At 44.8% G+C, this 16,331-nt stretch overlaps 1 protein-coding gene across 1 annotated transcript; it reads left to right on the top strand.

Annotated features, from left to right (window-relative positions):
- Positions 1-5,180: 5,180 nt before the first annotated feature.
- On the top strand, positions 5,181-15,333 carry LOC121651000 (C-type mannose receptor 2-like). Its single transcript, XM_042002841.1, has 5 exons — positions 5,181-5,217; positions 5,466-5,635; positions 14,501-14,720; positions 14,888-15,217; positions 15,329-15,333. The coding sequence occupies exons 1-5, from the start codon at positions 5,181-5,183 to the stop codon at positions 15,331-15,333; spliced, it is 762 nt and encodes a 253-aa protein (XP_041858775.1).
- The last annotated feature ends 998 nt before the right edge of the window (positions 15,334-16,331 follow it).

The raw sequence follows: 16,331 nt of genomic DNA, 5'->3' as shown, positions 1-16,331 counted from the left end.
TGGACGTCGAGGGCAGGTGGCTAATCACAGCTGGCTGGTTGCTAGCCCACTGGCGTAGCTCAAAACCCCCTTCCGCAAGATGGGCCTGCAGCTTGTCCACCAGATGCCGAGCCTCCTCTGCTGATGGAAGGCTGCGGAGACAGTTATCAACATAAAAACATTTAAGTACAGTCTCTTGTATATCAAAATCTAAAGGGCTGCAGTCTCTGACGTGCTTTTGGAGAGCGAATATGGCACAGCAAGGGCTGCTTGTTGTACCAAATGGCAGCACTCTCCACTCATAGACTCTGGGGGGCTCTTTCTGCTGGAGGTCCCGCCACAGGAATCTGAGCAGTGAACAGTCCTCTGGAAGCAGGCGGACCTGATGGAACATTCCGCGGATGTCACTGCTGATGGCGACAGAATGCTCCCGGAAGCGCAGCAGAACAGCCAGCAGAGAAGGGCCCAAGGCAGGGCCAGGTAACAGCAGCTTGTTGAGATTGTGTCCCTCATATTCAAACGAACAGTTAAACACCACTCTGTTCTTGCCGTTATGCTGCACCATATGGTGTGGTATGTACCAGCTGAAGAGGGTGAGCTCTGACCCGGGTGCAAGTTCTACTACGTACCCAGCATCTTTCAGTCTTTTTATCTCAGCAAGGTATGCAGCGGCTTGTTCTGGCGATTTGGCCAGTCTTCTTTCAGTGCTCCGCAGCTGGGGGAGTACTGACTCTTTCGGGGCGCAGAGCTGAGGCATGTTGGGAACACATAATAAGGGGGTGACATAGTGGTTTATTCCCTCAATGTTCTGCCGTACTGTCTTTGCCTCTAATAGGTCTAGTGCACACTGGTCTTGTTGGGATCTAGTGCTGGCCTTGGGACTACGCCAGGGGAGAACATCCATTTGCCACAAGCGCTCCACATGGCTGTACAGGTCATCAGGTGTAGACTGAATCATTGTGAAAAAGCAATGTGGCGCAGTGCTCCAGTGCTTTAGTGCCTGGGCTGGTCCCTGAAGTGTCCAGCCCAGGCGGGTCTTGATGGCCGCTGGTCCCCCTGGAGGACCAAGGCGCACTGGCTCAATGGGTGTGATAAGATGGGGATAGTCTGACCCAATGAGCAGAACTGGATGTGCTCGGTCAATGCCCTGTAGGGGCAGGCCCTGGAGGTGACTGTATTTCTTAATGAGCATGTTGATGGGATGGGTGTGCTCTGCTAGTCCCAGTTCTTTGGCCGTGAAAGCCCCTTTAATGTTGTAGATCTTGTGGGGTTGAGATGCAGGAGACAGCATGAATGACACTGCCGCCCCGTGTAACACCTGCAGATCTTGGCGCACAGTCCTTAGAGGGAGATCCTCTGCCGCCCCCTGGAGGCCAAGCTGCTGCGCTGCAGTATGCAGGAGAATTGTCCTTTCTGAGCCATCATCTAAGACAGCATATGACTCGAGTGTCTTGTCTCCATTGCGGAGTATGACTTTACTCACTTTTAGCAGGACGTTTCTGCTCCCTGGGGGTCGGTCGATGTACAAGATCTCATCTGCAGTGCTCAAAAGACAAGTGCCTGGTTGTGGGGACTTAGGTTTGGCTTTGTCAGCTTTCTCTTGACTCTGCTCATTGACACTGTGAAGGACTAGCAGGTGGCGTTTGTTGCAGGTTTTGCAGGTCATTTTGAGATCACACTCTGCAGCTCTGTGACCCCGACCGCAGCGCCAGCACCTATTATTGTCCTTAATCCAACAACTGCGCTGGGCTGTAGTTAGCTGACTGAAATTTGTACAGTTATTGAGGGAATGCTTCCCATTGTCACAGTAGGCACAATATTTCTTCCCTTTTCCTTGGCTGGAAGGTAATGTGGGAGTGTCCTCTGTGCCAAGCAGAATGGTGGCTGACCTGGCGGTGGCCTTGGACGGCCTGCTAGGCTCCCTCCTGGAGCTAGTCTCTTTGTGGGAGCTGAATCGGGCGGTGTCCACCTGCACTTGTAACTCAAACTCTAACCAGTCCGATAGGTCGTGCAGGGTTGGAATGGGGACATCATGTGGATGTATGAACCGGCGGAAACTGGCCCTTAGGTCATGAGGCAGTTTCCCCATGAGCCTGGAAACGTGGGAACCACATTCTAATTCAACCCTGCCCTTTCTCCCCAGCTGCTGGAGCATACTGACTAGAGAGCGGACTTTTAGGGCAAACGTACGGAATGCTTTAATGTCCCCGGTGACCACGTTCGGCCCCTCCATCAGCTTTGCGATGCGCTGTAGGGCCAGCTGGTGTGGTTGACCGTACTGCTGGGTCAGAGCGTCCATTGTGTCTGAGAACGGGTGGGAGGAGTTCATGTAGGAGTCAGCTATCAACAGAGCCTCCTCCAGCCTGAGGTGGTCGCACAGGACCTGGTACTTGAACCTCTCAGTAGAGTCTCTGGGGAGCAGGTTCTCAAGTGCAATCTTTAACCTGGCAAACTCTCTTGGGCTTGGACGGGTAAAATTTGGGACAGTTGGCTTTGGTCCCCTGTATGACCGCTCCTGACCACCTACAGGGCTGGGCGTTCGGTATCTGGAGTGACGGCGTGGAGGGGACTCGTACCTCGTCCGGTGCTGACGATACTCAGGTGAGGTGGAAGTATCCCTCTCTCGATGTTGCCCACGAGAGCGTGTTGATGGTAGTTCAGGTGAGTAGTAGCTGGTTGACTGGCGACGATGATGTTTCTCCGATATACGGCTGTACTCGTGTGAGCGTGCTGGACGTCTCTCTGTAGAGTCGCGGCGTGCAGGAGAAGTGTATCTATGTCGTGTAGACCTGCTGCTGTACACCTGTTTACATGCGGGGCTCGGTGAGCTGGACAGTTCTGGAGAGAGTTTACTGCGGCGCTGAGACTTGACCAGAGATGCACTGCGTTTGGGTGCTGGACTAGATGCTGGACTAAGCGAAGAGCTGCGGTCTGTTCGCCTGCGGGCGCTGGGTGAGCTTGGCCTTTGTCTCGTACGTGTCTGATGTGTAGAGGGCTGTAGCTGCTTTATCAGTCCACCCAAGAGCTTAATCTCGTGTCTAAGGTCCTCACCTTGAGAGGTGGTCTGGCGCTTGAACTGCTCTAGCCTCTGATCGCTCTGCTGTGCTTTGAGCTCAAGGTCTCTGTTTTGCAGCTTTAAATCCTTAAGGGCAGCAAGGAGTGCAGCATGTGTCTGTGCCTGCTCCTGGCTCTGCAGCAGCAAGTCCTCAGACTCCAAGTTCTGTAGCCCAGCAGGGGGCGTAGTTGGCTCAGGTTGCACCCTATCTGGTTCATTCTGTTGAAGCAAAGCTGGTGTGGCAGGGGGCCGGTTGCTAGCACCGGTGAGCTCGAAGTCTTTGAGGTACAGCGGGATCGCTATCTGCCTCTTCGGCCTCGTTGACTCTCTCTCAATTGACATCTCCTGCTGCAGTAGGCCAGAATCCGGCTCGAAGGACCATGAAGAAACTAGTGGGTGCTGTATGGATCTGACCCGCTGCAGGGTGTTCCCAAAAAGGGACTGAACCAGATGTCTTAGTTTGAAGATTTATTTATTGTACGAAAGTTTAGGTTTGTGTGTGGATGGGTGTGTGAGGAGGTGTGTGTGGGCGGCTCTGCAAAAGATACAGAAAGAAAAAGGGAACATGTAAATAACACAACTAGCACTAATATAGTGATTCAACAGCTTAACTGAAAGGCCGGCATAAACAAAACTAATTAGACACCAGAAGACACTCGGACACATCGCGGATAAGCGTTTCAGAAATAGCTGCGTCACTAGTCTACCATGAGGCACACAGACATCAATAACGTAGTTAGCTGGTGAAAATGCACAAAACCACTTCTACTTCACTAAGACAAGCTAAACATGCCACTTACGTTTTACATACACGCACACAACACCAAAAAACACCCTGAGAGTCCGAGATAGGGAACAGCTGAACACTTTATCAAACTTATGGCGATCTCTCCGCTCTCACTCTGTCTCGCTGCGCTGTTACGAGTCAGGCTGGTGAGATGTGATCACGTGGGGCTGAGCCTGCATTCTGATTGGCTGCTGGAAAGGAGTTGTCAGTCTCTAGGCAGAAGTAGCTGACAGGCTGGGCCTTTTTTACAGTATCATTTGAGTTAGCACCATGACCCAGTAATTCCCTCTGCTCCATGTACTGTTGTGTCGTTACTCGTAACACCGACGGCAGCATGAGTGACATTTACTGTGTTGTTTCTTTTCAAATGAAACAACGAACTGACGCACGTCAATGGACTGGAGGCTCAGTTCACGCCATGCATGGACAGATGAAGGATCCATCAGTGAACCTGGTTCAGCTTAGATCTAGTCTCCTCCTCCAACTCTCATTCATCTTATCAGAATAAACAAGCAAAAGTAGATATATAAATATATATATATATATATATATGTATATACAAATAAATCTTCTTTTTTTCCTTCACTCTTTTTTCTTCTTCTTGTGAATAGAACATAAGCAAAGTCTTCAGACTCCCTTAAATTCCTGTTTACTTATATAGCACCTTAAAACACTGTAGTTGACCACAAACCAACAGACTCTGCTGGCTTTTAAACTGGAAACTATAAAACATTATGATAAACGCTCATTTGCACGCATTGTTATGCAACATAAAACGCTGTCTCCAGCATAAACTATATTAGTTTCTAACATAAGTTAGATGTTTAGTACTGAAGAATTAAAATAAATCAATTTAGAATATCAGCTTCTTTATTCTAATAGTCTTCAGTCTCCCCATTAAACCCCCACACTACAGGAAAATAGGATAATATAATATCACCAACAGCTATCAGTTTTTTATCTTTTAAGGCGAACATTTGCATCGCAAACTTTTATTCTATGATTAAACTTTCAAGTTCAGCATCCTACAGCCAAAATGTCATAGTGTGCCTACATTTCTGCAAGTGTTTTACTTACATTCAGTCAAAACAGTTCAGTGATGTAAAAATGTAGAAAATTAGTTAAACATGACACTTTACTTGTGTCCCCTTGAGTTCTGAATCTTCCCAAATTTTCTTTTACAGGAAGAACTGGTGACTTTGACCTTGACTATGTAAATAAAAGTGATTTGATTTGTTTTGACTTGCCCGGACATCAGAGGGAGCACATGTAGAGATGTATGCAAATGGCTCCTGTCTTTATTTGTTGGTGATGATCTGCAGCTGCAGACTGAAGAAGCAAACCGGGGATCGTACAAGGATGGAGAAAGTTCTTCTGTTCATCTGCGCTGCATCAGGCAAGTGTTTTATTAAAGGTTTCAGCTTCTGGAGATTAATCTTAAATTAAATTAAATTAAATTAAATACGTGATTGCTGGAGCTCTCAGTGTTCTACACAACCTTTCTCATGTCTGAACGCAGAGCAGACGGAAAAATTTTAATAATCATGTTCAATACTGACATTTCTTTTTTTAAAGGAGCAAAAAGTCAACAGTTTGCGTTAAATCTTTAGTCCGGTTCTAATCAGCATGTTCATGTGTCTGCAGCTCTGTGTGTCGTCCTCTCGCTCCCCACACGTCAGTACCATTTTGTTAATGACCTGAAGAACTGGACCGAAGCTCGGAGTTACTGCAGAGAAAAGTACTCAGACTTGGCAACTATAGACAACATGGAGGACGTGGAGCTCCTGAACAAGATAACAAAATCAAATATGATGGTGTTACGGGCCCCAAGGGTGGGGTGTACCGCAACGGAAAGACGCTGAAAAATATAGTAATTGGTAAGAGCAGTGATCACACAGGAGCGCTGCCATTCACATCCAGATTGCGTCTGAGGTAAACAGGAAGTTTCCCCAAAAGGAGCAAACCGGGGTGCAACGACTCCCACAACAAAGGTTCCACCCTACCTTGTACAGCTCTATACCCCTAATAATTCAGGAAAGCACATATATATGACAAATGAATATGTCTGGTAATATTTAAAGTACTCTTATACCAAAAATAATATGTATATTAAAACACAATCTACTATAATAATAGTTGCCATCTACTTTACTGGTTATAAAACATAAAACTATGTGGTGACACATTTTTAGGTGCACCACACGCTCCCCAACAATAAAAGTGGCTCCTGACACATTAATATAAGACCAAAATTACTATAATGAACTTATTCAAAATCTTCCTTTTAGCTTTCAATACACAAAACTGGGCATAGCATAAGGCATTGTTATTGCATAAGGCAAAGTCTGGTATGAAGGATACGGTGTGTAAGGCGTTACTGGAACTGGCTGCATTCCCCACAGCGGCAGAGTTTGTAATCCACACAGTCCAACATGGCTGATGGTCCCCTGGGGCTGGTAGGATGGCTGGCCCAGGGAGTTGTAGGTGAGGGTCTGGGGTGGCCTCCTGGTTCGCTCGGACCTCCTCGGGAACTCCTCCTGTGGGACAACTGGCCCCACATCAACTGGATCACACAGTTCTTGTTCTTGTTCAACAGCTTGTCCATCCTGTTCAACTGCTTCTTCATTTTCAGGTTGTCTTAGTTGGTCATTGTCATTTTCTGGTTCGTATTCAGGTTCGTTTTGTTGTTGTTCATGTCCTAATGTCTCTCTGTCTGTTATAGGTGAAGGTAAGTGCCTCACTTCTTCTCTCTCTGTAGGTAGTTCAGAGGATGCTGGATGAGTTTGAGTTACAAGAGACGGTCTCACCTCCGGCCTTTGTGATCTGGTGAACACAGGAACTCTAAGCCAGTACTTGGTCCTTGAATCATCTTCGGAGTCAGATGAATCACTGTGAGATTGTTCTTTGTTGTTTTGACTGTTTCTTTCAGGTGACGCTTTCTTGTTTAACTCCTGGGGTAAACTCACAGGTAAGTCATTGACAAGGTGAAGAAGGTTTCTGTGGAGGATTCTGATTTTCTTGCCATTGTTTTCTGGATAAACTTTGTAAATTGGGCTGTCGTTCACTTGTTCTTTTACAATGTGGACAGTTTGCTCCCAATATGATCTGAGTTTTCCCGGTCCTCCTCTTTCACTCATGTTGCGAACTAAGACTCTGTCACCATGTTGCAAAACAACTCCTTTAACATGTTGGTCATAGTACCTTTTTCCTCTGGCACTCGATTGCTGGCTGTTTTCGGCTGCAATGCGATAAGCCTCTTTCATTCTGATAGTCCATTTCTGCACATAACTTTGTGGTGTTTCACTTCCTTTTTCAGAGGGCAGGTCGAAAAGCAGGTCGACTGGTAAACGTGGGTGGCGCCCAAACATAAGAAAGTGTGGTGAGTATCCAGTAGCTTCGTGTTTCGTGCAATTATATGCATGTACCACCTGTGGTAAGAACTCTTTCCAGTTTCCTTTCTCCTTTTCTTCCAGTGTCCTTAACATTTGCAACAGAGTCCGATTAAATCTCTCTGCAGGGTTACCCTGCGGGTGATAAGGCGTCGTTCGGGAGTGGCTGACACCCGCAAGCTGCTGAAGACCTCTGAAGAGTGCATTCTCAAACTCACGACCTTGGTCGTGATGCAATCTGGCTGGATAACCAAAGCGAGGCATAAAGTCATTGAACATCCTTTCTGCAGCGGTTTTTCCAGACTTGTTTCGTGTTGGATAGACTTGGGCAAAGCGTGAAAAGTGGTCGACTGCTACTAAGATATATTCGTAGCCACCACTACTCTTTTCAAGGTGCATGTAGTCAATAGAAACTAGCTCCATGGGTGCACTTGTGCTTATGTTCCCCATAGGTGCTCTTACATGAGTGGCTGGTTTCTTCTGCTTTATGCAGGGACACTTTCTGGTTACATAGGCTTCAATATCCTTTTTCATAAAGGGCCAGTAGAAGCGGTCTCGGGCCAGGCTGATTACTCGTTCGGCCCCAAGATGCCCCATGTCATCATGAAGGTGTTTTAATACTAGTGGCCTATACTCAGCAGGTAGGACGAGTTGTTGTCTACCCCCCGCTTTTCTGTAGAGCAGATCACATTCCATAAACAGCTTTCCCCACTCTCGCATAAGCCTTCTAACTAGACCACTTGCACTTTTTCTGTCATTGTCAGTTAGTATTGTTTTTGTCTCTTTTAACTTGATAAGTTCTTTGATTGCAATGTCTTGTCTCTGTGCTCTGATTAGTTCTTGGTGACTAATGCTAGGAAGAACAAGTGTATCTGAGTTTGTACCTTGTGCCAGGTTGAGGGCAGCAACATAGGCGATGTCTTGCTTTTTGGCGGCTTCACTTCCCTCCCAAGCAGCACAAACAACATCACGACTCAACTCCTCAGTACACTCTTCCACGTATTTGCTAATGTCGAGGGGAAGACGTGACAGAGTATCAGCATCCACATTGACTTTTCCAGGCCTGTATCTGAGGTTAAACCTGAAATCTGCAAGCTCTCCCACCCACCTATGTCCGGTGGCATTTAACTTTGCTGTGCTCATTACATATGTCAGAGGATTATTGTCCGTGTAAACTGTAAAGTCTGGGGCATAAAACAAATAATCCCTGAACTTTTCACAGATGGCCCACTTAAGAGCCAAAAACTCCAGTTTACCAGAGTGAAGACAGTAGTTCTTTTCAGCTGGGGTTAAAGTTCGTGAGCCGTATGCGATGACTTTCAGTTTTCCGCTTTGCCTCTGGTATAAAACGGCTCCAAGCCCTCTCTCACAGGCATCGGTGTGTAGGACGAATGGGAGTTCGAAATCAGGATATGCGAGCACAGGCGGATGGGACAGGATGTCAATGAGCTGCTCTAGGGTCTGTTGATGCTCCTCAGTCCATTGGATAGGGGTCCTTGAGGGCAGCTGAGCACCTTTACCCCTCTTTGCTTTCCCCTGTGGGCTCTCGGAGCTCCCTTTCACTTGTAGCAAGGCATACAATGACTTAGCAATCCTAGAAAAGTCTTGGATGTATGTTCTGTAATAACTTAGAAATCCTAGAAGCTTTCTTAGTTCACCTACATTTGTGGGTCTCTTTTCACTAAGTGACTTTACAGCTTCAATGTCTTTTGGGTCAACTCTAACCCCATTGGCCGAAACCAACCTCCCCACGTACCTGACCTCTGCTTTAAACAACTCACACTTTGTTGGGCGTAGTTTGACCCCATGGCGCTGTAGGGCTTTGAGGACCTTGCGTACTGCCTCAACGTGTTCAGAAAAGCTCTTTGAATAACAGAGGATGTCATCAAGGTACGGGATACAGCAGTCATCGCGCAGGGTGTTAAGCATTTCTTCCATACTGCGCTGGAAGGCAGCGGGCGCATTGCTGAGGCCAAAGGGTATCCTCACCCACTCGTGCAGTCCCCAAGGCGAGATGAAAGCGGTCATGTGGCGGGACCCCTCAGCCATGTAGCCCTGATGGTAAGCTTTACCTTGGTCGAGAATGCTGAACCAGCTGTGGCCGCCCAAAGTGTCCAGGAGGTCTTGGATACGAGGCAGGGGATGGCGGTCTGGTACTGTCTTTTGGTTCAATAGTCTGTAATCAATACACAATCTTAGTGTACCATCACGTTTTCTCACACAAACTACAGGTGCAGCGAATGGCGACTTTGATTTGACAATCCAACCTTTAGCGAGAAGGTCTTGGATGTATTCCTTCACCTCTTTATAAAGTGGCTTAGGAATGGCTGTGTATGTGCGCTGAACTGGAATGTCATCTTTAAGATTAATAGTCATTTGCAAACTTGGAATGTTACCAATGTCACCATCGTCTTTGGCAAAAGCACATGATTCATCATATAACATTTGTTTTACCTCACACTGTTGTTCTGGTGTCAGGTGACTGATGTCCACTGGGGGGTGCCACTGAGCTGCGTTTGAAGGCTGCTGGTCACAGTTGGAACTGGGGACAGAGTTAACAGTGTAGAGGGATACTGGAACAGTCTCTTGAGTGTCACTGGGCCTGTCTGTCTCAACTATCTTGTCGATGGGCTCAATACAACCTAAGATTGTTGAACTGGGCAGTGTAACACTTTGTTTGGAATAGTTCGATACTGGTATTTTAACAAATGGTCTCTCGGTCTGTTGTATTTGCAAAAGTCCTGCTCCAACACTAAGTGGTTCAAGGTGGACACTGTCAAGCATGGGCTCAAACAGTACAACTGACTCTGTAGAGCTGATACTTTCTGGCACTCTGCATTTGATGTAGGCTACTTGACTTGGATAGATAGTGACACCCTTATAACCCACTTTCACTGTTGATTGCTCATATTGGGTGGACTTTTTGGTCTGGAGGAAATGCACTAAGGCACTTACAGCAGTAGTCTCAATACCCATAGCTTTACCAATGAGTTCTATAAGTTTGTAGTTACCCCCATTATCTTTGATAAACTCATAGATTACATTAAAGCCAACTATTGGTCTTTCAAGTTTAAGGCGACTCACTAGGAAAGGTGCTCGTATAGATAGGTCTGGATTGTCATTGCCTTCTAGGTTGACTACTACCTCTACCCACCCATCATAAGGCACGGCATCTCCTGTGACAGCCTGTACATTGAGGTCATCGTCCATAAGTTCACTTAAAGGTCTGATTTGTTGTCCTGGTAAGTATTTGTTTAGCCAGGCATGATCTAACAGGCTCACTCCAGCTCCAGTGTCCAATACGACAGTTACAAAATAGCCAGCCATCATACATTTGAGAAGGGATTGACGACCAACTACTGGGGCTACTATTCCACGTGGCTGGGATGTGTTAACTGTCTCTTGTGAGCTGGCTTTACCCGCTTTCTTCTTTGACTTTGCTTTGGACTTTTTGTTGGTATGGGACGGCTGAGAGTCACTGATCAGGGGTGGTCCCTCTGCCCTGACCATCTCCAGTTTCCCGACAGCTTCTGCTTTTTCATGCACCCTAGAGCCCGATGGCCCTCTTCACCACATGCAAAACAGTGGTTACAGTTCGGATTAGCTTGGGCAACACACTTTGGACAACAGTTGGATTTTTGTGCTTTCCTTTCTTTGTTGTTCTTAGGTGTGTTGAGTGTCGTATCTTTGTATTCAGGATTGTTTGGGACTAGTGCAGTTAGTGCTTTCAAACTTTCCATGGCTTGTGTTAATGCTTCGACCTGGGCGCTTAGTCTTTGAAGTGTGTGGTCGTTGTGCACATGGTTTACTTTGACATCATCTTTATTTTTCTCTTTGTGCTCAGTGTTAGCTGCGTGTGCTTGGGTTACTTTCTGGGCTGAGCTGCGACCAAGTCTACGTTTTCGTTCACTTTCCTCTGTTGTTGTTCTAATAACTTGGCGTAGCAGGGCTTCATCAGTAACACTTGGGTCACCAAGGAGAGTTCTCAAGTCTCTACGAACACTTTCATACTTTTCACCTATTCCTTGACAGATAGTGTTCAGAAAGATGCACTGGATTGTTGACATTTCATACTTAACAACTGAGTCTGGTTGTTTCAGTGAAAACAGGATCTTTTGTTTCAGTCCTATCATCCTGTATAAGAATTGTTGAGGTGTCTCGTTCTCATATTGTCTGGCACACATCAAGTCCTGAAAAAGCTCTGTGCTACTCTTTTCTCCTAAGTGAGACTGCAGGAAGCTTTTTAGCTCTGCGACTGTAAGATCTTCTTTTATTGTTAACATGTCTCGGAAGTTACCTGGCTTAATTGCACGAAGTACTCCCCTGATTACTTCATTTTGTGTGTGATTCTCTTTGAGACCCTCATTGATTTGTTTGCATATACTGTTGTAACTTATCTCAGATGATGTGTCACCTACCAGTCCTCCATGTATCTTGAACTCTTTGCGTGACAGTAGCGGTAAATCTTTCATGGCTATCATACTTTCACCAGTGTAGCTAGGACAGGCCTCTGAACGGGAGACAGGGACCTGCAGCAAAGGCAACTGGTGAGCAGACTCACTGATCGGTAGTGGTGGGACTGCTGGGGGTGGTGGAGCTGGTGAGCGATTTGGCTGTTGGTTCATGGACTGACTACTACTGGCTGGGGATGGGAAATGTATCTCTGAGTCCAAGGAGTTGGCCGTAGACTGGGCTTGTTGGATTTGGCTTTGAAGGTTATCGTAACGAGTTAGCAATGCCAGCATATCTGCGTCACTGGCACCTTCCTCCGGTTGAGATGTTTGGGCAACAGGTTCACTTACGTTTCTCTCAGCTTGAAGGGATGCAGGGTCTTGACCACGACTTGCAATAGCACCATCAATTATGCATTCAAGTCTCTGTAGTATTGGCAGACCTTGATCTTCACGCCCTAGTACTGCTGGACATGTCAGGTAAGTGGTAAGATACTCGACACAACTCTCTTCATCCTCTTTGCTTAACCGAGTTGCGTCAAGTCCTTCAACTGGTCCTATGCTGGTAGCAATCATGTAAGCTTCATCAGCTGTGAGCTGGTGTAGCTTTTTCTTTATGCTCCATACTAGTCCTCTTCTCTCGCTGGCCGACATTCTGTTTGTCTCGGATACTGGAGTTTGCAGTGCTGCACTCTCTGGGCTTGTGCACCTTTCTCACTGGTCACCTCGCCTCTTGGTCGCACACTGGAACCCCCTGGCGCCGGGAACAGGCAGTCTTTATGGCCCCAAGGTTCAGTATCACTGGATCAGCAGCGGTCCATCGATGAGTGGCGTGCTGATCCCGGACGAGCCCCCACGATCTGTTACGGGCCCCAAGGGTGGGGTGTACCGCAACGGAAAGACGCTGAAAAATATAGTAATTGGTAAGAGCAGTGATCACACAGGAGCGCTGCCATTCACATCCAGATTGCGTCTGAGGTAAACAGGAAGTTTCCCCAAAAGGAGCAAACCGGGGTGCAACGACTCCCACAACAAAGGTTCCACCCTACCTTGTACAGCTCTATACCCCTAATAATTCAGGAAAGCACATATATATGACAAATGAATATGTCTGGTAATATTTAAAGTACTCTTATACCAAAAATAATATGTATATTAAAACACAATCTACTATAATAATAGTTGCCATCTACTTTACTGGTTATAAAACATAAAACTATGTGGTGACACATTTTTAGGTGCACCACAATGGTAGACATAACTTTTCTTGTCACTCTTTTAAATTTCCTTTTGATGGTTTTATTTAAACATTTCACATTATTACATTACTCTTCTGATCAACATCTTACATTTAAAAACACAAACAAAAATACCAGTATATTGTTGAGATTAAAGCGTTAAACTTTTGTTTGTTTTTGTTACTCTGTCATGTAAAAAATGTTAATAAAAAAAAAATTAAGTATCTTTATGTACACCATAGTTGCATAATCAGTGTGTTTTGTTAAAAAAAATACAAATAGAAAGGAATTCAAGGAATTTTTCATATATTTGTGTAGAATATTCATATTTATATCATAACTGTTAGACTGCAGTAAATATTTACCATTGGATGATTAGAAACCTCTTACAGAAAATTAAGATATAATTCCTTGATGCCCAAATGTATTAAATAAATGAACAAACAAATAAATAAATACATTTCAAAAAGATAACAGATTGAAAGGAAGACCAAAATTCTGTTAACAAACTAGTTAAAGCAACTTTTTTACTTTTTACTGTTCAGGTTTAAACCCTGGGATGGTAACTACTCATCTCTAATCAAATTCTCAAACAATTGAAGAATCAGTTGTTAAAAATCCATAAAAATTGTTTACGAGGCTGAATGGGTGAAACAGGATGACAGGATTTGAATCCCACTGAATCATGTCTGTCTTTGTTTACTGGGAGTGGCTGAGGATGGAGAGGGCAGAGCTGCAGTTGGATAGATGACTGTTCAACTCCAGTATTTTGTTTTTTTTTTCTCCTTATTTTTCTGCCTTCTGTTGCTTTTCGTGGTGGTTTCTAGCCTGTCTTAGTCATGCAGGTTAGATTTCTCTCAGACTAGGAAAATGGTGGGATGTGAACATGACATATGCAACCTTTAAAAAGAAAGATCTAGATTTAAGGCAGTAATTACCTATTAATAACAAATAAATTAACAAAAGCATTATTTCTTTACTTTCCAAACACAAAACTCTGTGCTTCTGACTTGTTTTGTTGGTACATTGGCCTTTATTATGTACTGTTACATCCTGTTGTACATCTAAGTACATTCCTGTGCACGTTCCTGATGCAATTCCATTGGCTTGAAACGTGCTGGGGCTGAGAAACTTCACAGCCTTTTTTCCAGCCTGAGGCATCACACGTGGACGGCAAGACAAAGTCAACATCTCCCTTATGTGGTGGCAGTATCACCCTAGCTGAGGAATTAAATGTCCTTTATCAAATCAAACTTTATTTATGAAGCGCTTTTCATGTCAAAGACAACACAAAGTGCTTTACGTGATAAAAAAAATGCAATTCATGCATTTAAAAAAAAAAAGAAAAAACAAGCCTTCACACACCAAAACAGATAACATAGCTATTTAAAAAAGCCACTTATTATTGTCTCTTTCACACACAATCGCAGGCGCACACATGCATACACACACAAACAAAGTATTTGCCCCCTTGCCCCCCTATCCCCCCCCTTCTTGCCTTGCCCCTTGTGCTTATTTGTCCATCATACTGTTCAGATTTAGGAACAAAGTTTAGGAAGCAGTGATATACTTGATGTTACACTGAAATCAACGATTTTCAGAGTGCCTGGATCGGGTTGTATGATGACTGGAACAGCTGGAGGTGGTCAATGTCCAATGCTGATTTCTATAAAGATGGAGAGGCTGGATTCAGAAACTGGGGAACAGATCCAATAAATACCTATGGCCTGAAGGAATGCTGCACGAGGATGGGTACCAATGGACTATGGTTCGATGCACCCTGCGAGTTCAAACACAGATTAGTCTGTGTCAATATCAGCGGTGAGGATTTATAGCCATGAAACAAATATGTATGTTTTATAGCTCTTCTATTTGCATTTTTTTTACCATCTTCAGTACTTACAAATGTGTTAATTAGATTAAAATGTTGGTACAGGGATGCATGCTTTCTTTACAGATTCTATCATTTTACTCTGATCTGGTTTTAGGACAGAATGTCTCATTTGTTGGGATCAATGAAATAAGGACATGGACTGAGGCTCAGAGCTACTGCAGAGAGAATTATACTGACCTGGCCAGTGTGAGAAACATGGCAGAGAACCAGAAAGTGACGAACCTGTTCCCTGGACAATATGTCTGGATCGGTCTTTTCAGAGACTCCTGGAAGTGGGTTGATGGACGCAACCGCTCATTTACCTACTGGGTTGAAGATCAACCTTATGGCCCCGATCAGCAATGTGTTGTGTCAAACTTTGCAGATTCTGGAAAATGGGAGGATCGTTACTGTAACTTGATGATGCCATTTATTTGTGAAAGTGGTAAGCCATTATTTATTTATTATTTAGGCTAAGCCAACTTGACATGTTAGACACAGCAGAGGCAAAGCAGCTCCCATCTGTGAACCTACCAGGCTGCTGTTATCCACACAGTGTGACGTAGAAACAGTTATATCACACGATTAATCCAGATATTCTCTCAAGCTCATGTTCCACCGAATGGTGAAGCGCCACGGAGCGGTCATTATGCCGCTTTGCGTCTGATTGCAGCATCTCTAGTCAGTGAGAGAAACTCCACCAGGCGCACCGCGCAGCGTTTCTGAAGCGTCGTGGTGCTCCACTTCTTTTAAAATACACAGCTATTCTATTTTTGCCGCGTCAATCTAGAGCAGATCAGATCGTTCAGGTAAGAAGTCAGTCGATGAAAAGCAAATTGGATCTGGTCGATTTTAGAAATAAAACACTGTGTAGACTTTGGATCGTACTTTACTCTAAAACATCAACAGTACATCATAACCAGCAGCATGGGCACGAAGCCGTCAGGTGAGAGAGGGTCTCACATGATTTATCTGGGAGGAGAATCACACCATTTTGTACAACACCACAAGTCCCAACTATAAAGAAATAAACTCTGCTGGACTGGATAAATAGCATTTTGTTGGTTCATTGTTCTCTTTAAATGCTCATAAGTGCACCAACTATGATGCAATGTTGCAATCCTCATGTAAGCGAGTGAACTGGAGAATCCAGCTGCAGCAGAGGTGCTCTGATCTGGAGCGCCCCTGGTGTGAAAGGGTGCCAGACAGGAACTTCAGCAGTAAAATAGGTACTTTAACCTTTTATTGTCCTGCTCTATAGAACACATTGTTACCTCTTAATGAATAAAACTGTCAGTTTTATAGAAGTAAATCCTTCTCACCAGATTCAGGATTCTGCAAGTCCTTGAATTTCAATAATAAAATTTTATGCAGTAACGTAATTTGTATAATTTTTTTATCTATATTTTAATAGATAAATTTATCTAGACTCATAAATTCACTTTTAGGACCTTTGTTCTCGCACACACGTGTTATGAAGAGTCAAACAGCTACGGTTTTCGAACCCCAAGGTGCAGACACAGACCAACCAGAAGGCAGAGGATGGATCGAATAGAAAA

This window comes from Melanotaenia boesemani, chromosome 13 (genome assembly GCF_017639745.1).
Source record: "Melanotaenia boesemani isolate fMelBoe1 chromosome 13, fMelBoe1.pri, whole genome shotgun sequence".
NCBI lineage: Eukaryota > Metazoa > Chordata > Actinopteri > Atheriniformes > Melanotaeniidae > Melanotaenia > Melanotaenia boesemani.
Note: the sequence above shows the minus strand (reverse complement) of the source record. Positions and strands in the feature narration are given on the sequence as shown.